We start from the raw sequence: 15,160 nt of genomic DNA, 5'->3' as shown, positions 1-15,160 counted from the left end.
CCACTCTGTCCCTCCTCCTCCTCCTCCTCTCTTTCGGGGCTCTCACAATCCTCTCCCTCCGTTCAAACTGTGTGTTTTTTTTTCTTAACCTCTCTCTGTATGCGGGGAGTGCTGTCTCTTCCTCTTTCTCTCTTCTTCCCTCCCTCCCTTTCTGTCTCTGGGTAAGAGTACTGCCTGTGTTTCCGCACAGCAATGGGAAAGACTAATTCATGGAGACTTGAAATGGAACTGCAGCGGCAAAAATCCCATGACCTTTCAGAGCTGGATGCTTTAAAATCAGGAATGTGGTATTTGTCGTGGTCAACCTGGCATCGGATAACCACCGACTCGTTCAGAGATGTCTGCATCACCTGTATGCCATGCAGACTGTGATTTAGTTGATGATTCATGCCTGAAAAACTGCATCAATTACTAATGGCTTGTTGACTGAGACGCCATTTAGGTTCAGATTTTCTTCTGAAACTACGTGAAAGTATGCCTGTGCACATTCTCATTCATCCGGGTCATCGCAAACGGTAAACAGGCTTTCTGTTTGCCGTTCTGGTACGAGCCGCCAGAATTGACAGAGACTCCTGGGATAGGTGTCGAAACGTTTTCAGAAAAAAACTCAGCGAAAGTCAGGTTGCCTCCGATTTAAGCCTGTTTGCTGTCGCATGAAAGTATTTTGTCAATTTAGTTCATACAGACATTCTCTGACATTCCTAGATTATGCCAAATATTTGGCAGATAGCGAAGCCCATGTCACTGCAACGTGTGCTCGCTGGTAAAGAAAGGGCGAGGTAGTGGATGGATCAGCAGACCGAGGCTCATCAGGTGGGGTTGGATGATTAGAGGGTTGGAAAAAAAAAGGAGACCCAGAGTGGAGGTTATGTCTTACTGAGCGAATGAGTACGAGTCCAACTATGCCTAAGTGAATCTCAGTATAGATTTGTCTGCTTTGCGAAGACTTAGAGGTTTGTTGATGAACCAACAGCTTTAGGCAAGGCAAGGCAAGGCAAATTTATTTGCATAGCACATTTCAATACAGAGATAATGCAAAGTGCTTTACATGATTAAAATATAGGAAAATAAAACAGAATAAAAGCAAGTAGGAATAAAATGTAGAAACAAAACAGAACATGGAAGAATAGAAACTAAAAGCAAACATTAAAAACAGTTGGACTACAAACTTGAACTAATGATGTTTCAGTAAAACAGTTTAACTAGAACAGTCGAAGGCAGTCCTAAACAAATGTGTTTTTAATCTTGATTTAAAGGAACTCAGGCTTTAAGCCTTTTTTACAGTTTTCTGGAAGTTTGTTCCAGATAAGCGGAGCATTGGAACTAAATGCTGCTTCTCCGTGTTTGGTTCTGGTTCTGCAGAGTAGGCTGGAGCCAGAAGACCTTAGTGGTCTGGATGGTTGATACACTGATAACAAGTCTGTGATGTATTTAGGTGCTAAGCCATTTAGGGATTTATAGACTAACAGAAGTATTTTAAAGTCTATTCTCTGAGATACAGGGAGCCAGTGTAAGGACTTTAGAACTGGGGTGATGTGCTCTACTTTCTTAGTCTTAGTGAGGACGCGGGCAGCAGCGTTCTGGATCAGCTGCAGCTGTCTGATCCACTTTTTAGCAGACCTGTAAAAACACCGTTGCAGTAATCAATTCGACTAAAAATAAACGAATGGATTAGTTTTTCCAGATCCTGCTGAGACATTAGTCTTTTAATCCTAGAAATGTTCTTCAGGTGATAGAAAGCTGACCTTGTAACTGTCTTTAGATGCTTTTGGAGGTTCAGGTCTGAGTCCATCACTACTCCCAGATTTCGGGCCTGATCAGTGGTTTCTATCTGAAGCAGCTGTAGCTGTGTGCTAACTTTTGATCGCTTGTCTATTTGTCCAAAGATTATGGATTAGGTTATAAAACAACATACAGAGTCTTAAACATTTTCCAGAGCACTGTTCAACCTATTATCTGAAAATAAAAAAGTGCAGATCACAATTTAAACTGAAAAGGACATAATCTTCCACCTAAACCAGGCAATAAGAGGCTTCATCAGAGAAGCAGCCAAGAGGCCCATGGGCACTTTGGAGGAGCTGCAGAGATCCGTAGCCCTAGTGGGAGAATCTGTTGACAGGGCAGCTATTAGTCATGTGTTCACTGATCTGGCCTTTTATGGAGGAGTCACAAGAAGGATACCATTGTTGAGAGAGAGACATAATAAGTTTCGTTTGCAGCTTGCCACAAGCCATGAAAGGGTCACAGCAAACATGGTCAGATGAGGTCAAAACTGAACCCTTTGACCTTTGTGCAAAATGTGTATGGCGAAAAACTAACACTGCAAACACCATCTCCATAGTGAAACACAATGGTGTCAGCACCTTGCTGTTGGGAGGATTTTCTCCAGCAGGGCCAGGGAAGCTGGAAAGACTTGATTTGTAGATGGTTGGAGGTAAATACAGGGCAGTCATTGTAAGAAGTATTTTTAGATGCTGCAAAAAACAAACAAAACAAATACAACAATAGACTGAGGTGAAAGTTCACCTTGAAGCAGGACAACAACACTGTCCAGTCAGCGCTATGGTGGATTGGTTTAAATCAAAGTGCATTAACGTGCCAGAATGGCCTAATTAATGTGATGTAAAATGTAATAAGACTTTAAAATTTCTGTTCATCAATACGCTGCAGCCAACATGACCAATTCTAAACTGTCTTGTAAAGAAGAGTGAGCAAATATTTCTGCCTCTAGATGTACAAAGCTGAGAAATGCCTCAAAAATAGGTGAGCTGTAATTGCTGCAAAGGTTAAAGCTAGAAAGAACTGATCCAGCGGACTACATACAAATACACCTGGACTTAAAATGACAACAAAAAACAAACCGTGTATCATTTTCTGTCAACTTCAACATCATGCACTGTTTTTTGTCAGCTTTTCACATAAAATCCCCATAAAATGTACTTTGGTTTTAGTTTCTGGTTGAAACATACCAAAATGTAGAAAAACTATAGTAATACTTTTGCAAGGCACCATAACTACGAATTGACTGGCAAAATTTCAAAGTATTTACATTGGAAGCATTTTACAAATTAATCCATATATCTCTTTTATGGGGAATTATGGGGAATCAGAATTAATTGGGAAAAGCTGATGTGTAGCAGATGAGGTTGGGATAAATGGAAGAAGGGAAGGGAGTATTTGGTCAGGACTGCAGGAAAAGTGTGCTGTATGGGAGATTCAGCTATTGCCAGGTGACCTAAAGTGAGGAAGAGGCCTTCCTTTTGAGCCTCTGTAAAGACTTTAATGACATCAGTTTGTAGTTACGAAGCGGACACCGATTTTCAAAGGCAAAAAGAAAGAAAGACATTTTCTCTCTCCTTTGGCCAAGAACAAGTCATTGGATAATTCATAGAGGAATGTTTTATATTAGCTGAAAACACACCAGAATGCAACTAATATTCAAGGCATTAGGAAACATGTAAGTGTCTTTCAGACTTCTGAAGGCCGGAAGGCTTCAAGAGTCAAATAGCTTTGAAAGACCTTGATTTAGTGAAACAGTTGACGTTATTTCTGCTAGTGCCAAAGGATATTTTGTATGACATAAAACCATCTCAATCTTTTATGTTGACGTAAACCGTTGATGTCACAGGCCACATAATGGACTGGAGACCTGTTCCTGGTGTGCCTCACTTCTGACCTTTTGCCAGAAGGGATGAGGCAAAAAGTGGGTTTAGGAAACGACAGCGAGGGCTTTGCACCACGGTCATAAAATGTAGCTTCATCTGTGACTCCGCTCCTTTAAAGGGGACACATCGTGCTTTTTAATGGCTTCCATTTCTCATTTAAATCATTCATTTGTGGTCTGTATAAAGTGGAACAGCAGTGCTTTGGTCTGAACTCCTCGTTATTGTTCCCCCACGGCCCCTTTTTACCCGTTCTGAGGTTCATGTGAGAGCAACTGGTTTTGGTGCCGTCTCTTCAAATGTAAAAAGCCAGCTCACACCCCGCCTCCCTCCTGGCCGCAGAGTGTTTCACTCCACCCTGTTCGGCCATTTTTGTAGAATGCCGGGAGACGGTGCAGTGAACTGTGTGGGTTAATTTAATTAAAACGGAAGGTTTTTTGGTTTTGATGTTACTTTCTTTCTAGTGATAATATAATATTGTTGCAATTTCAGTGCCTACTTCTTGGTTGCAGTTGTGAGCAGCTCTTTCTGGAGTTTCCTCTCTATCCATGGGTGTTCCTCTACTGCTGTAGATTTGGAGGCACTCTTTTAATACACCGCAAAAACGAAACAAAAATAAGTCGAATTTTCTTAAACTAAGTGTATTCGTCCTTGATCTGAGCACACAAATAAGATAATCTGCCAATGGAATAAGATTTTTGCACTTAAAATAGGAACAACTCATCTCTGTCATCTTATTTCAAGTGCAGTATATCTAATCATCTTATTTTAGGGGTCAAAATACTCCTTCCATTGGCAGATCATCTTATTTACCTGCTCAAATCAAGGACAAATACACTAAGTTCAAGAAAATGTGACATGTTTTTAGCTCCGTTTTTGCAGTGTAGACTAAAGGGTTAGAACTGTCTTTGCCTCTATGCACTGGTGATGTGTCCCAGTATCAGCAGGGATGGGGCCCTCATTACCCCTACAGGCTCAACACTATCTTTTACAAGCACCTATATTTCCAAATGTATCCACCATAACCGATAAAAAAGTGCTGGGACATCATCAACAGAGGCGGGATGGGGGGGGGGGGGGGGTTGTATTGCCCCATCCCCTAAAAAGGGCCATGACTCCCCCTTAAGCCTCCCCTCCCGAGTCCAGCATTATTGCTGATTCTAGATTCACATTTTGTTGTTGGTTGTTCATCTGATCCAAAGTCAGATCAAGTTGCAGCTTTCACTGCCTGCTCTGTGTGCTCTCGTGTCTATAAAACTGGCCCTGGATCTGCGTCACACGCTCTGTAGAAAGAAAAAGAAAAAGCATTCCCATGGATATGCAGCTCCATTATCAGGCAATTTGATTGGTCGGATTACAAACTGTGCGCCCCTCGGGCCGCTGGCCAGTCACTAGTTACAAGCCACTGGGAAGAGTGATCAAAATGGACAGCTTTATTATACATAGACACCCCACCATAATCTGACAATGAGTCAAAAGAGAAAGAAGGCTGAAAAAAATGGTAATTTGTGGACATGTTCATCACAACGGTACAACGACGCGTGCAGGCAGGGGTGGACTAGCAGTCCAGGGCTGTCAACCTGTCTTGTTCATTACTTGAACAGGGCTATAATTATTAAAAATTGTATTATGGTTACACAGTGACAATAAAAGCTCTTATTCCCCCCTCGATAAATGAAGTGGAGGTTTACTCTTATGAGCATCAGCAGGTTCCTCTGAGGAACAGAGCGTAGAAGGACTTTGACACAATGCACAGGTAGACTTAAAGGCTCTGGCTATGATTAATAAAACAATAGGAACCCTCTCTGGGAGCTTCTAGCTTGTTTGCATCAAGATGTGAAAATGATGTGGAGCTGGGTTCAGTGAAAATCAAAGCGTTTATTCCTGAAGTAGCTAAACTCATTAAAAGTTAATTTAGATCACTACATTACCTTTTCGTTCCTGCAGTCCAATTCTCTGCTGACAGAAAAAGGATTTGCGCAATAAACTGGGAAAATATAACACATAACACAGTGAGTTAAAATGTGAACCTCCCTCTCCACTGACGCATCTTCTCTGCCGATTCAAAACATAGCAACAGATCACAAATTTACCATTAATTAAATTAATTTATTTTTCTGAACAATAAGTGTAATATGTAATATTATATAAACAAATTAAACAAAGATGCAGGTTTATTCAAAATAAAACACAGGTACCATTTTATTTATACAGTATTAGTAACCAAAATGTTAATCCTAATAACAAAACAAAAGTTGAGGGTCCAGGATGATGTTATATTTTGTTATATATTTTGTTATATATGAAGTTATATTTTCCACTATGGTAAAGAGATTTTCTGTGGTTTGTTTGATCTTAGTTTGAGCTTCTTGTTTGATATTTGATGTGTGCAAATGAAATTTCATTCTGTACACACTTTGTGCATACAAAATGACCAATAAAGTTGTCTAAGTCTAAGCCTATATTTGATGAATCATTAAAAGCAGCTAGTTAGCAGTCAGCAGCATTCATTTCACAATCTACCCATTAGCCTTGGATCAGTAAATCCTTCATATCTATTTTATTATTATTTGTTGCGTCAAATTCCATTGGACCCTCCTATAAAAACTCTGGACTCCCCCTTTGCACCCCCCCCCCCCCCCCCCATTCATAATTCTCTGGTGCCGCCAACATCAATTGTGTTGGGTTTCTTTTTAATCAACATGAATTAATTTTTGTTAGAGAGGCTGGTTGTGTTGGGGCAGGTGGGAGTTCAGTCGGTGGTCCGACAGAATTTACAGCCATTACCACCGTCCCAGGTGTGGAGCGGACTGTTGCTCAGCGTGAACACTGGGGACCAGATGGCATTAGCCTTGCTTCCCACTGCCCGAGGCTCACTTATCTTTGACTCTGCGTGCATTTGGTGTCTCTTTGCATGTCACGTTGACTCATGTACTACAGAGGCAAAAAGCGAAACATAAAAAAATAAAAAATAAAATGGCAGTAATAACAAGCTGCGCTTCTTTGATCCTGCCAATAAAGCTGCATTCTCCTTTGACCTGATGTGAAATGGAGAGTGGATGTGAGAGCTGTTTGGACTTGAATAGAAGCACACATTGCTCATGCCCTGAAATAGAACAGCACAATGATTGTCTGCCGTACCTTTGTTTGTTTGGAGAACCAAAAAATATGGAACCAAAACAGATTTTTATCAGTGGACCCACCGCAGTCTTTCTGGACTCTGTGTATATCCTACTAGCTGAGCACTAAATCTATGCTTTTAGGGAACACTCATCATCAGCACTAATGGGGTTCTTAGGAATGCATTCTTCTGGGGCTCCTCTCTGCTCTTCCCTGGGATGGAGGAGGCAGCTTTCCATGTGTTAGTTCCTCTTAGGCTCCTTTGCTCTGTGGGTCCTTTTGGGTGTCTGGGGGTTCTGGTTTCCCTGGTGTCTGCCTCGGTTCTCTGGGGGGGCAGCTCTATGGGTCCTCACAACCACTTCTGAGCATATATACAAGCCCACTCTGGCAAACACCTACAGGTGCTTAGATTCAGGTGATTACAGATTCACTTATATAGAAAAGTCTGGTTTGGCAACAGATTTTTGCCGTTAAAGCTGCTATATCTTGTATTTAGATATTAAGAGGCATTTTAAGATTATTAAGGGCAATCTTTAACTCTGTAAACCTCCACTGCCTTGTTTTTTCAAAAAAAAAAAAGAAAATACCACAGAGAAAATCACGCTGGGTTGACGAGTGTCACCAGTCTCCTCCGTTGTTCAGCAGGAAACAAATGAGCTGACTTTGGCAAGTCAGCTCCATAAAAAGCCCACGAAGTGAAAGTTGGCCTTTGATCCAGTTCTCTAACTGGCAAAGAGCCTTTCCAGTCTGCGTTTCCTCAGACAAACCAGCCTGATGAGAAGGACTGGAGCTCGGTGAGATATTTTGTTCCAGTTTCTTATGAAATGTGCAGAAAATCGGCGCACACATCATCGGGGAAGTAGGGAAGCATGCAAAAAGGCAAATGTCTGTGAGCATCATGGAAAACAGTGTCACTGCTGACTGTAGGAGGTACTATTCACAGTGACAGCACTGCGACGATGACGGGAGATGAGTACACTGCCAGTTCTTCCTTTCTGCTGGATGTTTCCATGACCACCAATGCTCCTTTTTTTTAATGAAGCACTAATCCAGCAGGGGACTTAAACAGAGAGACAGTATGGCCGCTGGCATTTAAGAATTTGAGCTGAAAATAATGTGTGGGTGCGTGTTTGTTGCTGGCTGCATTCGAGTGGGTCCTTAGCAGAGCGTAATCAATCAGATTGTCAATCAGAGAAGGAGGCCGGACCGTGTAAACTTTTTGCTGCTATGGGCTGTAAGGCAGGAGTTATTTTAAAAGCCATCTGTTATCCAATCTCCATGAATCTGCAATTAGGCAGCTGGATTAGATGAAAATATACAGCACTGGGCCTCCAATAACCACACACACACAAAAAAAAATACATTTCTGTATTCAAAGTGAAATCCAGTTCAGCAATGTGCAATACAGATATTTTACAGACATCTTAAACCTGGATGAAAAAAAAAATGCAACATGAGACTGCATGCAGTAAATCTTTCTGTCACAAAAAAAGCACAGCCGAAAGAAAATGAAAACACAAGCGTTTTTCACTTCCTTCTTAAAAGAGTTGCCTAAAGTGGGGCACACACCGCCAGCAGTGCATGTGAACTAAATCTTACCACAGATCTATTTAGCAGATGTCTGGCATCCATCAGTGGAGAGCCGCATTTTGGGTTGTTATTTTCCATTTTAGTCCCCATTATTCTCGCTGAAGACGCTCAAGAATTTCTTCTGTCTTATTTTCTGTACTGAGAAAGCAATTTGAGGCTTTCGGTTCAGGCGGCCATTTGCACTCAGCCTCAATGAGTCAATACTTTCGACGGAACCACCTTTCGCCGCAAGTTAGACCTGCAAGTCTTCTGGGGTACGTCTCCATCAGCTCTGCCCAACTCGCTGTATTAACATACCTCTGTCCATTCTTCTTTGCAAAATAGCTCACGTAGATTGTATGGAGAGCTTCTGTGAACAAAGAAATTCAAATTCTGCTGCATATTCTCAATTGGATTTACATTTAAACCTTGACTGGGCAATTCTATCACTTTTAATACGCCCTGATTGAAACCATTCAATTATAGTTCTGGCAGGACGTTTTGTATCATCGTTATGCTGGAAGGTGAACTTCTGTCCCAATCCCTTTTGCAGCCCCTAACAGGTTGTCACCTGCTTCCCTGCCCCCCCTGAAGAAAAGCATTCCCACAGCATGCTTTCACCACCACCATGTTCTACAATGGACCGGCGGACGGACAGACCGATGGAGAGATAGACGGTGATGACAGATGACTGTTTTTGGGCCCTGCTGTGAATATGTGATCTTTTCAGCACGTCTTCCGCCTGAAGCCACTTCTGTACCCTTCAGTAAGTGTCAACACATTTGTCACTTTGTGTCAGGAGAAAACACTTCCGCTGAGCACAGATTTGCTATTAATTTCCAACTTAAATGAGCCTCTCACGGCATCCTGCTCATCCTCACCTGTGGCTGCTGTGGTCATTCTTCCCAGTATGTGTCAAGATACTTCAGCAGAGCAAAAACAGCCTGAGAAACACAACAAAACACAGATTAGGAACTGTCAAAAATTAACAGGAAGTCAGTGACATCCCTACCTGGCGCTCGGCTCGGTGTTTCTCCAGCAGCTGCTGCTGTTTTCAAACAGTAGGTGTGAACAGGTTGGAAATTAAATCACATCATGTTTTTTTTTTTCTTTTTTTTACACTACTTCTGTACTTTACACACCGTTTCCACAGCAATAGGGTTACTTTTTCCGCACAATTTTAATGCATAAAAAGACGTCTCTTTATCCGCCTTCGTGGTTATTTCTCATTTGTATTTTAATGCGATGCCTATTTCTTCTACATTTTAATGAGTTTTGTCTCCCTTACAGAGGTGAGGGAGTTCATTCTTTGATGTGGTCCTGTTTTCACCCGACGGGAGGATCCTGGTTTTTGCGGTGGATAAGGATGTACGGCGGCAACTTAACATGCAAGAAAGACACCAACAACAGCCTACGAAACAAAAACCTTAGCTCCAAAAAAAAAAAAAAAAAAACAGTTATGTGTGTCTTTTCTTTCCTCGACGCACTTTAATCAGCAAAAGCAGGTCTCAGGTGGTTTTGTGTCAGTAGAATGGAGCCCACTCATCTATTTGGGATGTTTCGCTGTCTTGCATCCCTGACAGACAGCTGACGACTGACATCTCCAGTGGGACTCTGCTCTGCAGTTAAAACCTTCATCCCTCTCATTATCTTAAGGGCGTCCTACAGCAAGCAAGCTTTCGAGAGGAGCTCTTGAGGTTGTTTTTGTTCAATTCCTCAGCGAGAGAGTGAAAAAGTAAGTGAAGCATCTGCTTGTGAAATTTGCCCAGAGGAAGAGCAATTGAGCATAATGAACAGATTGGTTACTTTATTTAGACGGAGCAGCTGAAGGATGAAACCACAGCCTTTTAGAAGGTGCTGTAGCACCCTCTCCTGATCAATATCTTGAAATACAAAAAAAAAAAAAGGAAATTAAAAATTGTAATACGGCTTTTCAAATTGTAAGATTCTTCTTTTATCAGTAGGTGGTCCTTACCTACATCACTTACTCTTAATATTTTTTTGTTTTTTTTCAGACTGAACGTCTCTGTAATCACTGATGCAAAAAAGCTTTCTGTGTAGGAGCTTCATCTGTATTCATTTTTTTGCTTTATTGATAAATATTTATTATACAAAAATCTGTGTTATTTCGAACAGTGGCATGAATGGTGCGTTTCTTTCTTCCCTTTGCTACATGTCAATTTTCATATTGGTAAAACCACCAAAGGGAAGAAATAAACACAAAACCGTGACATAATAATTTACATTTACTTCAGAATTAGCATATAGACACCTACATTTTGTACAGTTCATAGCAAGATAAGCAAAAACACACAGTATATGACTCATAAAATGAAACATCAGTGCTTTGTACAGTCATAAGACGATGAAAAAAACCTTAGTGATGGAGAGCATATTTATATAACATTAATTGTAAAGTCATGGTGCATTTAAGGTGTTTGCCAGCTTCCTCTCTGTCTGGGTAAGAATCTCATGCTGAGCTGCTGGGCCTCCTCGTGATGCTCCACGGGCTGCTGGGAAAGGTTGTTGGTCTGTGGGAGGCAGTCCAGGGTCAAGCCCTCGTGGGGGCAGACGGAGTACTGAGAGAGCAGCGTCGCCAGGATGGATTTCATCATCACCATGGCGATGTGCTTGCCGACGCAGGCGCGAGGGCCTGAGCCGAATGGCTGGAAGTAACGACGAGGAGTCTGCAAGAGGACAGGCGGCGTGTTAAGGGGGAGGACAGTGCAGAGAGTTGGCTAGAAACCCTCATCAAGTTGTTTTTCTTTATGTAAAGAAATTGCAAGACTTAACGCTGCCGTTTGCAATCATTCAGGCAGATTGTCATTATGCAGTATTACTGTTTTCCTGAAGATGCAGCTCTAATATTAATAATCAATAGTCATCATAAAAAATCTATTCTTACAACGGTGAGTAAAATGCTGCCAGTCTAAATCTGTAAAAAAGCTAAAACCGGTTTTGGTTTTCACATGCGTGAGGAGCATTTTATGGGGTGAGATAACTGTCAATATAAACGTATGTGTGGGTGTCTGAATTGGTAAATGCAAGTCAATAAACCAAATACATTTATGATTTGTATTTGTTCCTTGTTGTCAACTCATACATACCTAAGACATCAGATGTTTCCTCTATGAGAATAGAAGTTTAGAAGTTACAGATACAAGTTACAAAATTACAACTTTGCCAACAATACAAGCATCAATCACACATTTACCAGCATGAATCTGCAACCGCTGATGAAGCTGTAACACACCTTCCAGTTGGTGGCGGTAATGCACCTGAAAGTTGTTAACCAGCCACCATTAAACGATAAGAGGAAGAACACGGAGAAAAGAGAAGTTGCATTCTCACAGATGAAACATCTGATGTCACACGTCATTATCGCCACCAACTGGTAAGGAGTGTAATCGTTTCATCAGGGGTTCTACTCGTAAATTTGTGACTTCTATCGATACAAAGTTGTAACTTTGTAACTTGCATCTGTAACTTCTAAACTTCTATTCACACAGATGAAACATCTGATGTCACACATATGTATGAGTTAACAACAAGGAACAAATACAAATCTTAAATGTATTCACGTTTATTGACTTACATTTACAAATACAGACACCTAGACATACGTTTATATTGACAGTTATCTTACTCCGTAGAATTTCCTTCCGCTGTCATTTACTTTGCAGACTGATGTTGAAGAGGTCTCCCTATTTGCCTTCCTCAATCTTCGGCCGTGGGGTTTAATCTGGTTAAACCAAATGGATCCAAGAGCTCAACAATAAAGTTTTACCTTCAATCACACATAATAAACAACTAAACTCAAATACCAACTACTGCTGTCTTAAAGATTTTCTTTTTTGGACCTGGTGCATGCTCGTGCTCTGAAATATCCTCACCCCACTCACATTTTTCTGGAAGTTCTCCAGACTAAATTCGTCGGCCTTGTGGAAGAACTCTGTCCGGTGCATACGGCCAGTGTTCAGGATGATATTTGTGCCCTTCGGGACCCTGTAGCCGTCTATGACATCGTCTGACAGGGCGCGTCGCATGGTGAAGTCCACCACTGGGTGGAAGCGCAGGCACTCGTTGATGAAACTCTCCAGAACCTGCAGCTTCTGAAGGTCCCCGTTCTGCAGCTCTCTGTCACCTTCAAAGAAACTTTTACACTTTACTGCTCATGTAATACAATGTTTGGTACAAAAATAATCATACATGTTTGAAACAAATGTCTGGATTCAGTGCAGAGAGCTTTACAATAAAATCTAACAGCCTGTAATTAAAAAAATTGAGACCAGGTCCATAATTTGATGTGCAAAAACATCAGGTGCTTATAGTTTTTGCAATGCACGACTACAAAATGGGTGAGTTGCAACCTGTGTTTGTTAGCAGCTCACCTATGACCTTGTCTATCTCCTGCAACAGCTGCAGCTCCACGTGGGGGTTCTGTTTGAGGAGCAGCAGCATGAAGAAGAGGCTGATGGACAAAGTGTCCGGCGCCGCGATCACCATCTCCAGCACGCATTGCGTCACGTTCTCCGCCGACAGCTCGCCGTGGTTCTGAAAAGGCACACACAAGGGGTTAGGAAGAAACTTTAAAAAAAAAGGTGTCAATTCTTTGTTTGGAAACCTGTTTGTTACTCACTTGTGCAAATATGAGGTCTGCAGTGAAGTTGATGTCCAGCTTATCTGCCTGCTCCATTTGCCTCCTCTTTTGCTCCACGAGGCCCTCTATGGCATCCCGTAGCTCCTGGCTGTGAGAAGATAAACAAATGGTGCCTTATGATCAAACACAACCCCTGGAGATGGACATATGGCGGCACGCCGACTCACGCTGCCGTCTTGTGTCTTTGGTGGATCCAGCTTAGCTTGAAGTAGATGTCGGGTTTGATCAGCACAGTCTGCCACGTGTCGAAATATCTGTGAATCTTCAGCAGCAGCTCTTTCTCTGCAGACAGCAACTGATTAGTCTAGCGTGTTCGGTTTCACCACCGCTTTGTGTCGTGAGGTGCCGGGCGAAATTCACCGTCGAGGGGCACGTCCAGGAAGAGCCTGTTGGAGATGTCCACCACGGTGCAGCGCAGCAAACTGAGGACGTCCACCTGGGCCAGGCTGTCCAGGTTGTCCAGGTGGGTCTGCGTGGACGAGACGCAAACCTCCACCGTCTGCTGCAGGCTGGGACCTGTCAGGGCTGAAGCAGGATTTCTTTTGTGATCTACAGCCGCGTTAATTATCTGCACGCTGCAGAGCTGGTTTGAAGCTCGGAGGTGATACCTTTGGCGAAATAGGTGCGTATCTTTTTCCACAGCGCCACGTTGTTGTTGAAGATGATGCCTCTCTCGTTCATGCCGAGGCAGCTGAGTCCCTTTTTGCTACCGAAACGGGAGGTGTAGTTTCCATTCTTCAGAACGTGATTAACCGCCGAGGCCCTGATGGGAAGGAAGGGAAAGCTGTTGTGAAATGTAAAAAAGACTCGGTGCAGCGTATTCGAAGTTAACGGAGAAAACCAACCTGCTGAGTATGAGCGTCTCCTCTCCATTGATCCACACTCTGACAATGTCCCCGTACTTCTTGTTGTAGTAGTTGCTTGCTGTGCCGATGCCGGTCCAGATAAACCTCAAATAAGACAAGAGTGGACCCAGACCCAGGCAGAACGAAGGGCCTGTATTGTGGTAGACGACAGGACATTGGAGCTTCTGTGTAGTTCCTTGTTGAGGCTAACAAATGAAACCCGAACCTACCTGGCACGGCGTTTTTCTCCGTGTGGCTCCAGGCCACCACCAGCAGACAAACAAGCAGAATGAGCGTTCTCGTTGCAAGTGGGATTCCAGGTGACAGGCTCACGGTGACGTTTGAGGCAATGGAGACCCGGTCCTCCACCACGCCATCCAGATCCACGGGAGTCATGGTCCCACCGCAGGAAGAGATCAAATCCATGAAAAAAAAAGGAGGAGGTTTAAAGCAATCTCAGCGTAGCTCCTCAAAACCCGAAGAGTGTAAAATGATGGAAGCTGTCTGGGCTTTCCCTTTATAGCCGCGTTGAGCTGGTGACGAGCCAGGTCAGGGTAAAACAAAAGCCACAACATCTTTGGAAAAATGGTAAACAATACAGAGAAGACCTTGAGAAGCTGGATTTGCGCCGGTGCCCTTGGGCGTACAGGTCTTAGTTGAGCGGGTGCAAGTTGGCGTGAGTTTTTGTTTGACATCTCGAAGATGAGAAGCATCGGACGTCCTTTGAACGTCGAAGGAATGCGATCCTGCACTCAACAGCTGGCTGGAGAGCATATGGGAACCCCGGTGTTATCGCTGCCATTTTGAGCGCTTTATCTGCCCTGCTAAATTAAGAGCTGCTTTTCTTCTTTAGAGGCAGGAATGATGAAGTTCAGGTTAACTAGATCCTCACTTTTTGTTTTACAAGGTCTGTGGCTTTGAGTGCCGTCAGATCAAGAGTTCAAATAGCTTTCCGATGAAATCCTGAAAACCATTTCAGGAATTCTTTTTTTTTAAAACATTATTCACATAACATTTCACTAGAGCATGAGCTTTCTATAAGCTGTTTCCTTACTTATCCAATGCAACACTCAAAATACAAAGTTATATCATTTAAATTAGGAGCTATATATTTGTCAATATGGTCGAAATGGGACTAAAAAAGGCACTTTTATCAAACATTTGTGTAGAAAATCAAAAGTTTTACATGTATTTGTCTCAGATGTTGCCTTAAGAATCTTTTTTCCACAGTTTTGAGTGCAATCACATACTAAACAGCTTAAAGTCTTTAATTTCTTTCTATTCTTTTTTTTGCTTTTTGGGGG

At 42.4% G+C, this 15,160-nt stretch overlaps 1 protein-coding gene across 1 annotated transcript; it reads right to left on the bottom strand.

Moving 5' to 3' along the window:
• Positions 1 to 10,725: 10,725 nt before the first annotated feature.
• LOC105916600 (aromatase) lies at positions 10,726 to 14,332 on the bottom strand. Its single transcript, NM_001309992.1, is given in 9 exon segments — positions 10,726 to 11,038; positions 12,254 to 12,495; positions 12,743 to 12,905; positions 12,991 to 13,099; positions 13,179 to 13,293; positions 13,372 to 13,536; positions 13,620 to 13,774; positions 13,857 to 14,007; positions 14,087 to 14,332. Coding segments are annotated over 9 exon segments (1,554 nt in total). The 5' UTR covers positions 14,283 to 14,332; the 3' UTR covers positions 10,726 to 10,780.
• Positions 14,333 to 15,160: the final 828 nt, after the last annotated feature.

This window comes from Fundulus heteroclitus, chromosome 4 (assembly GCF_011125445.2).
Source record: "Fundulus heteroclitus isolate FHET01 chromosome 4, MU-UCD_Fhet_4.1, whole genome shotgun sequence".
Classification (NCBI taxonomy): domain Eukaryota; kingdom Metazoa; phylum Chordata; class Actinopteri; order Cyprinodontiformes; family Fundulidae; genus Fundulus; species Fundulus heteroclitus.
Note: the sequence above shows the minus strand (reverse complement) of the source record. Positions and strands in the feature narration are given on the sequence as shown.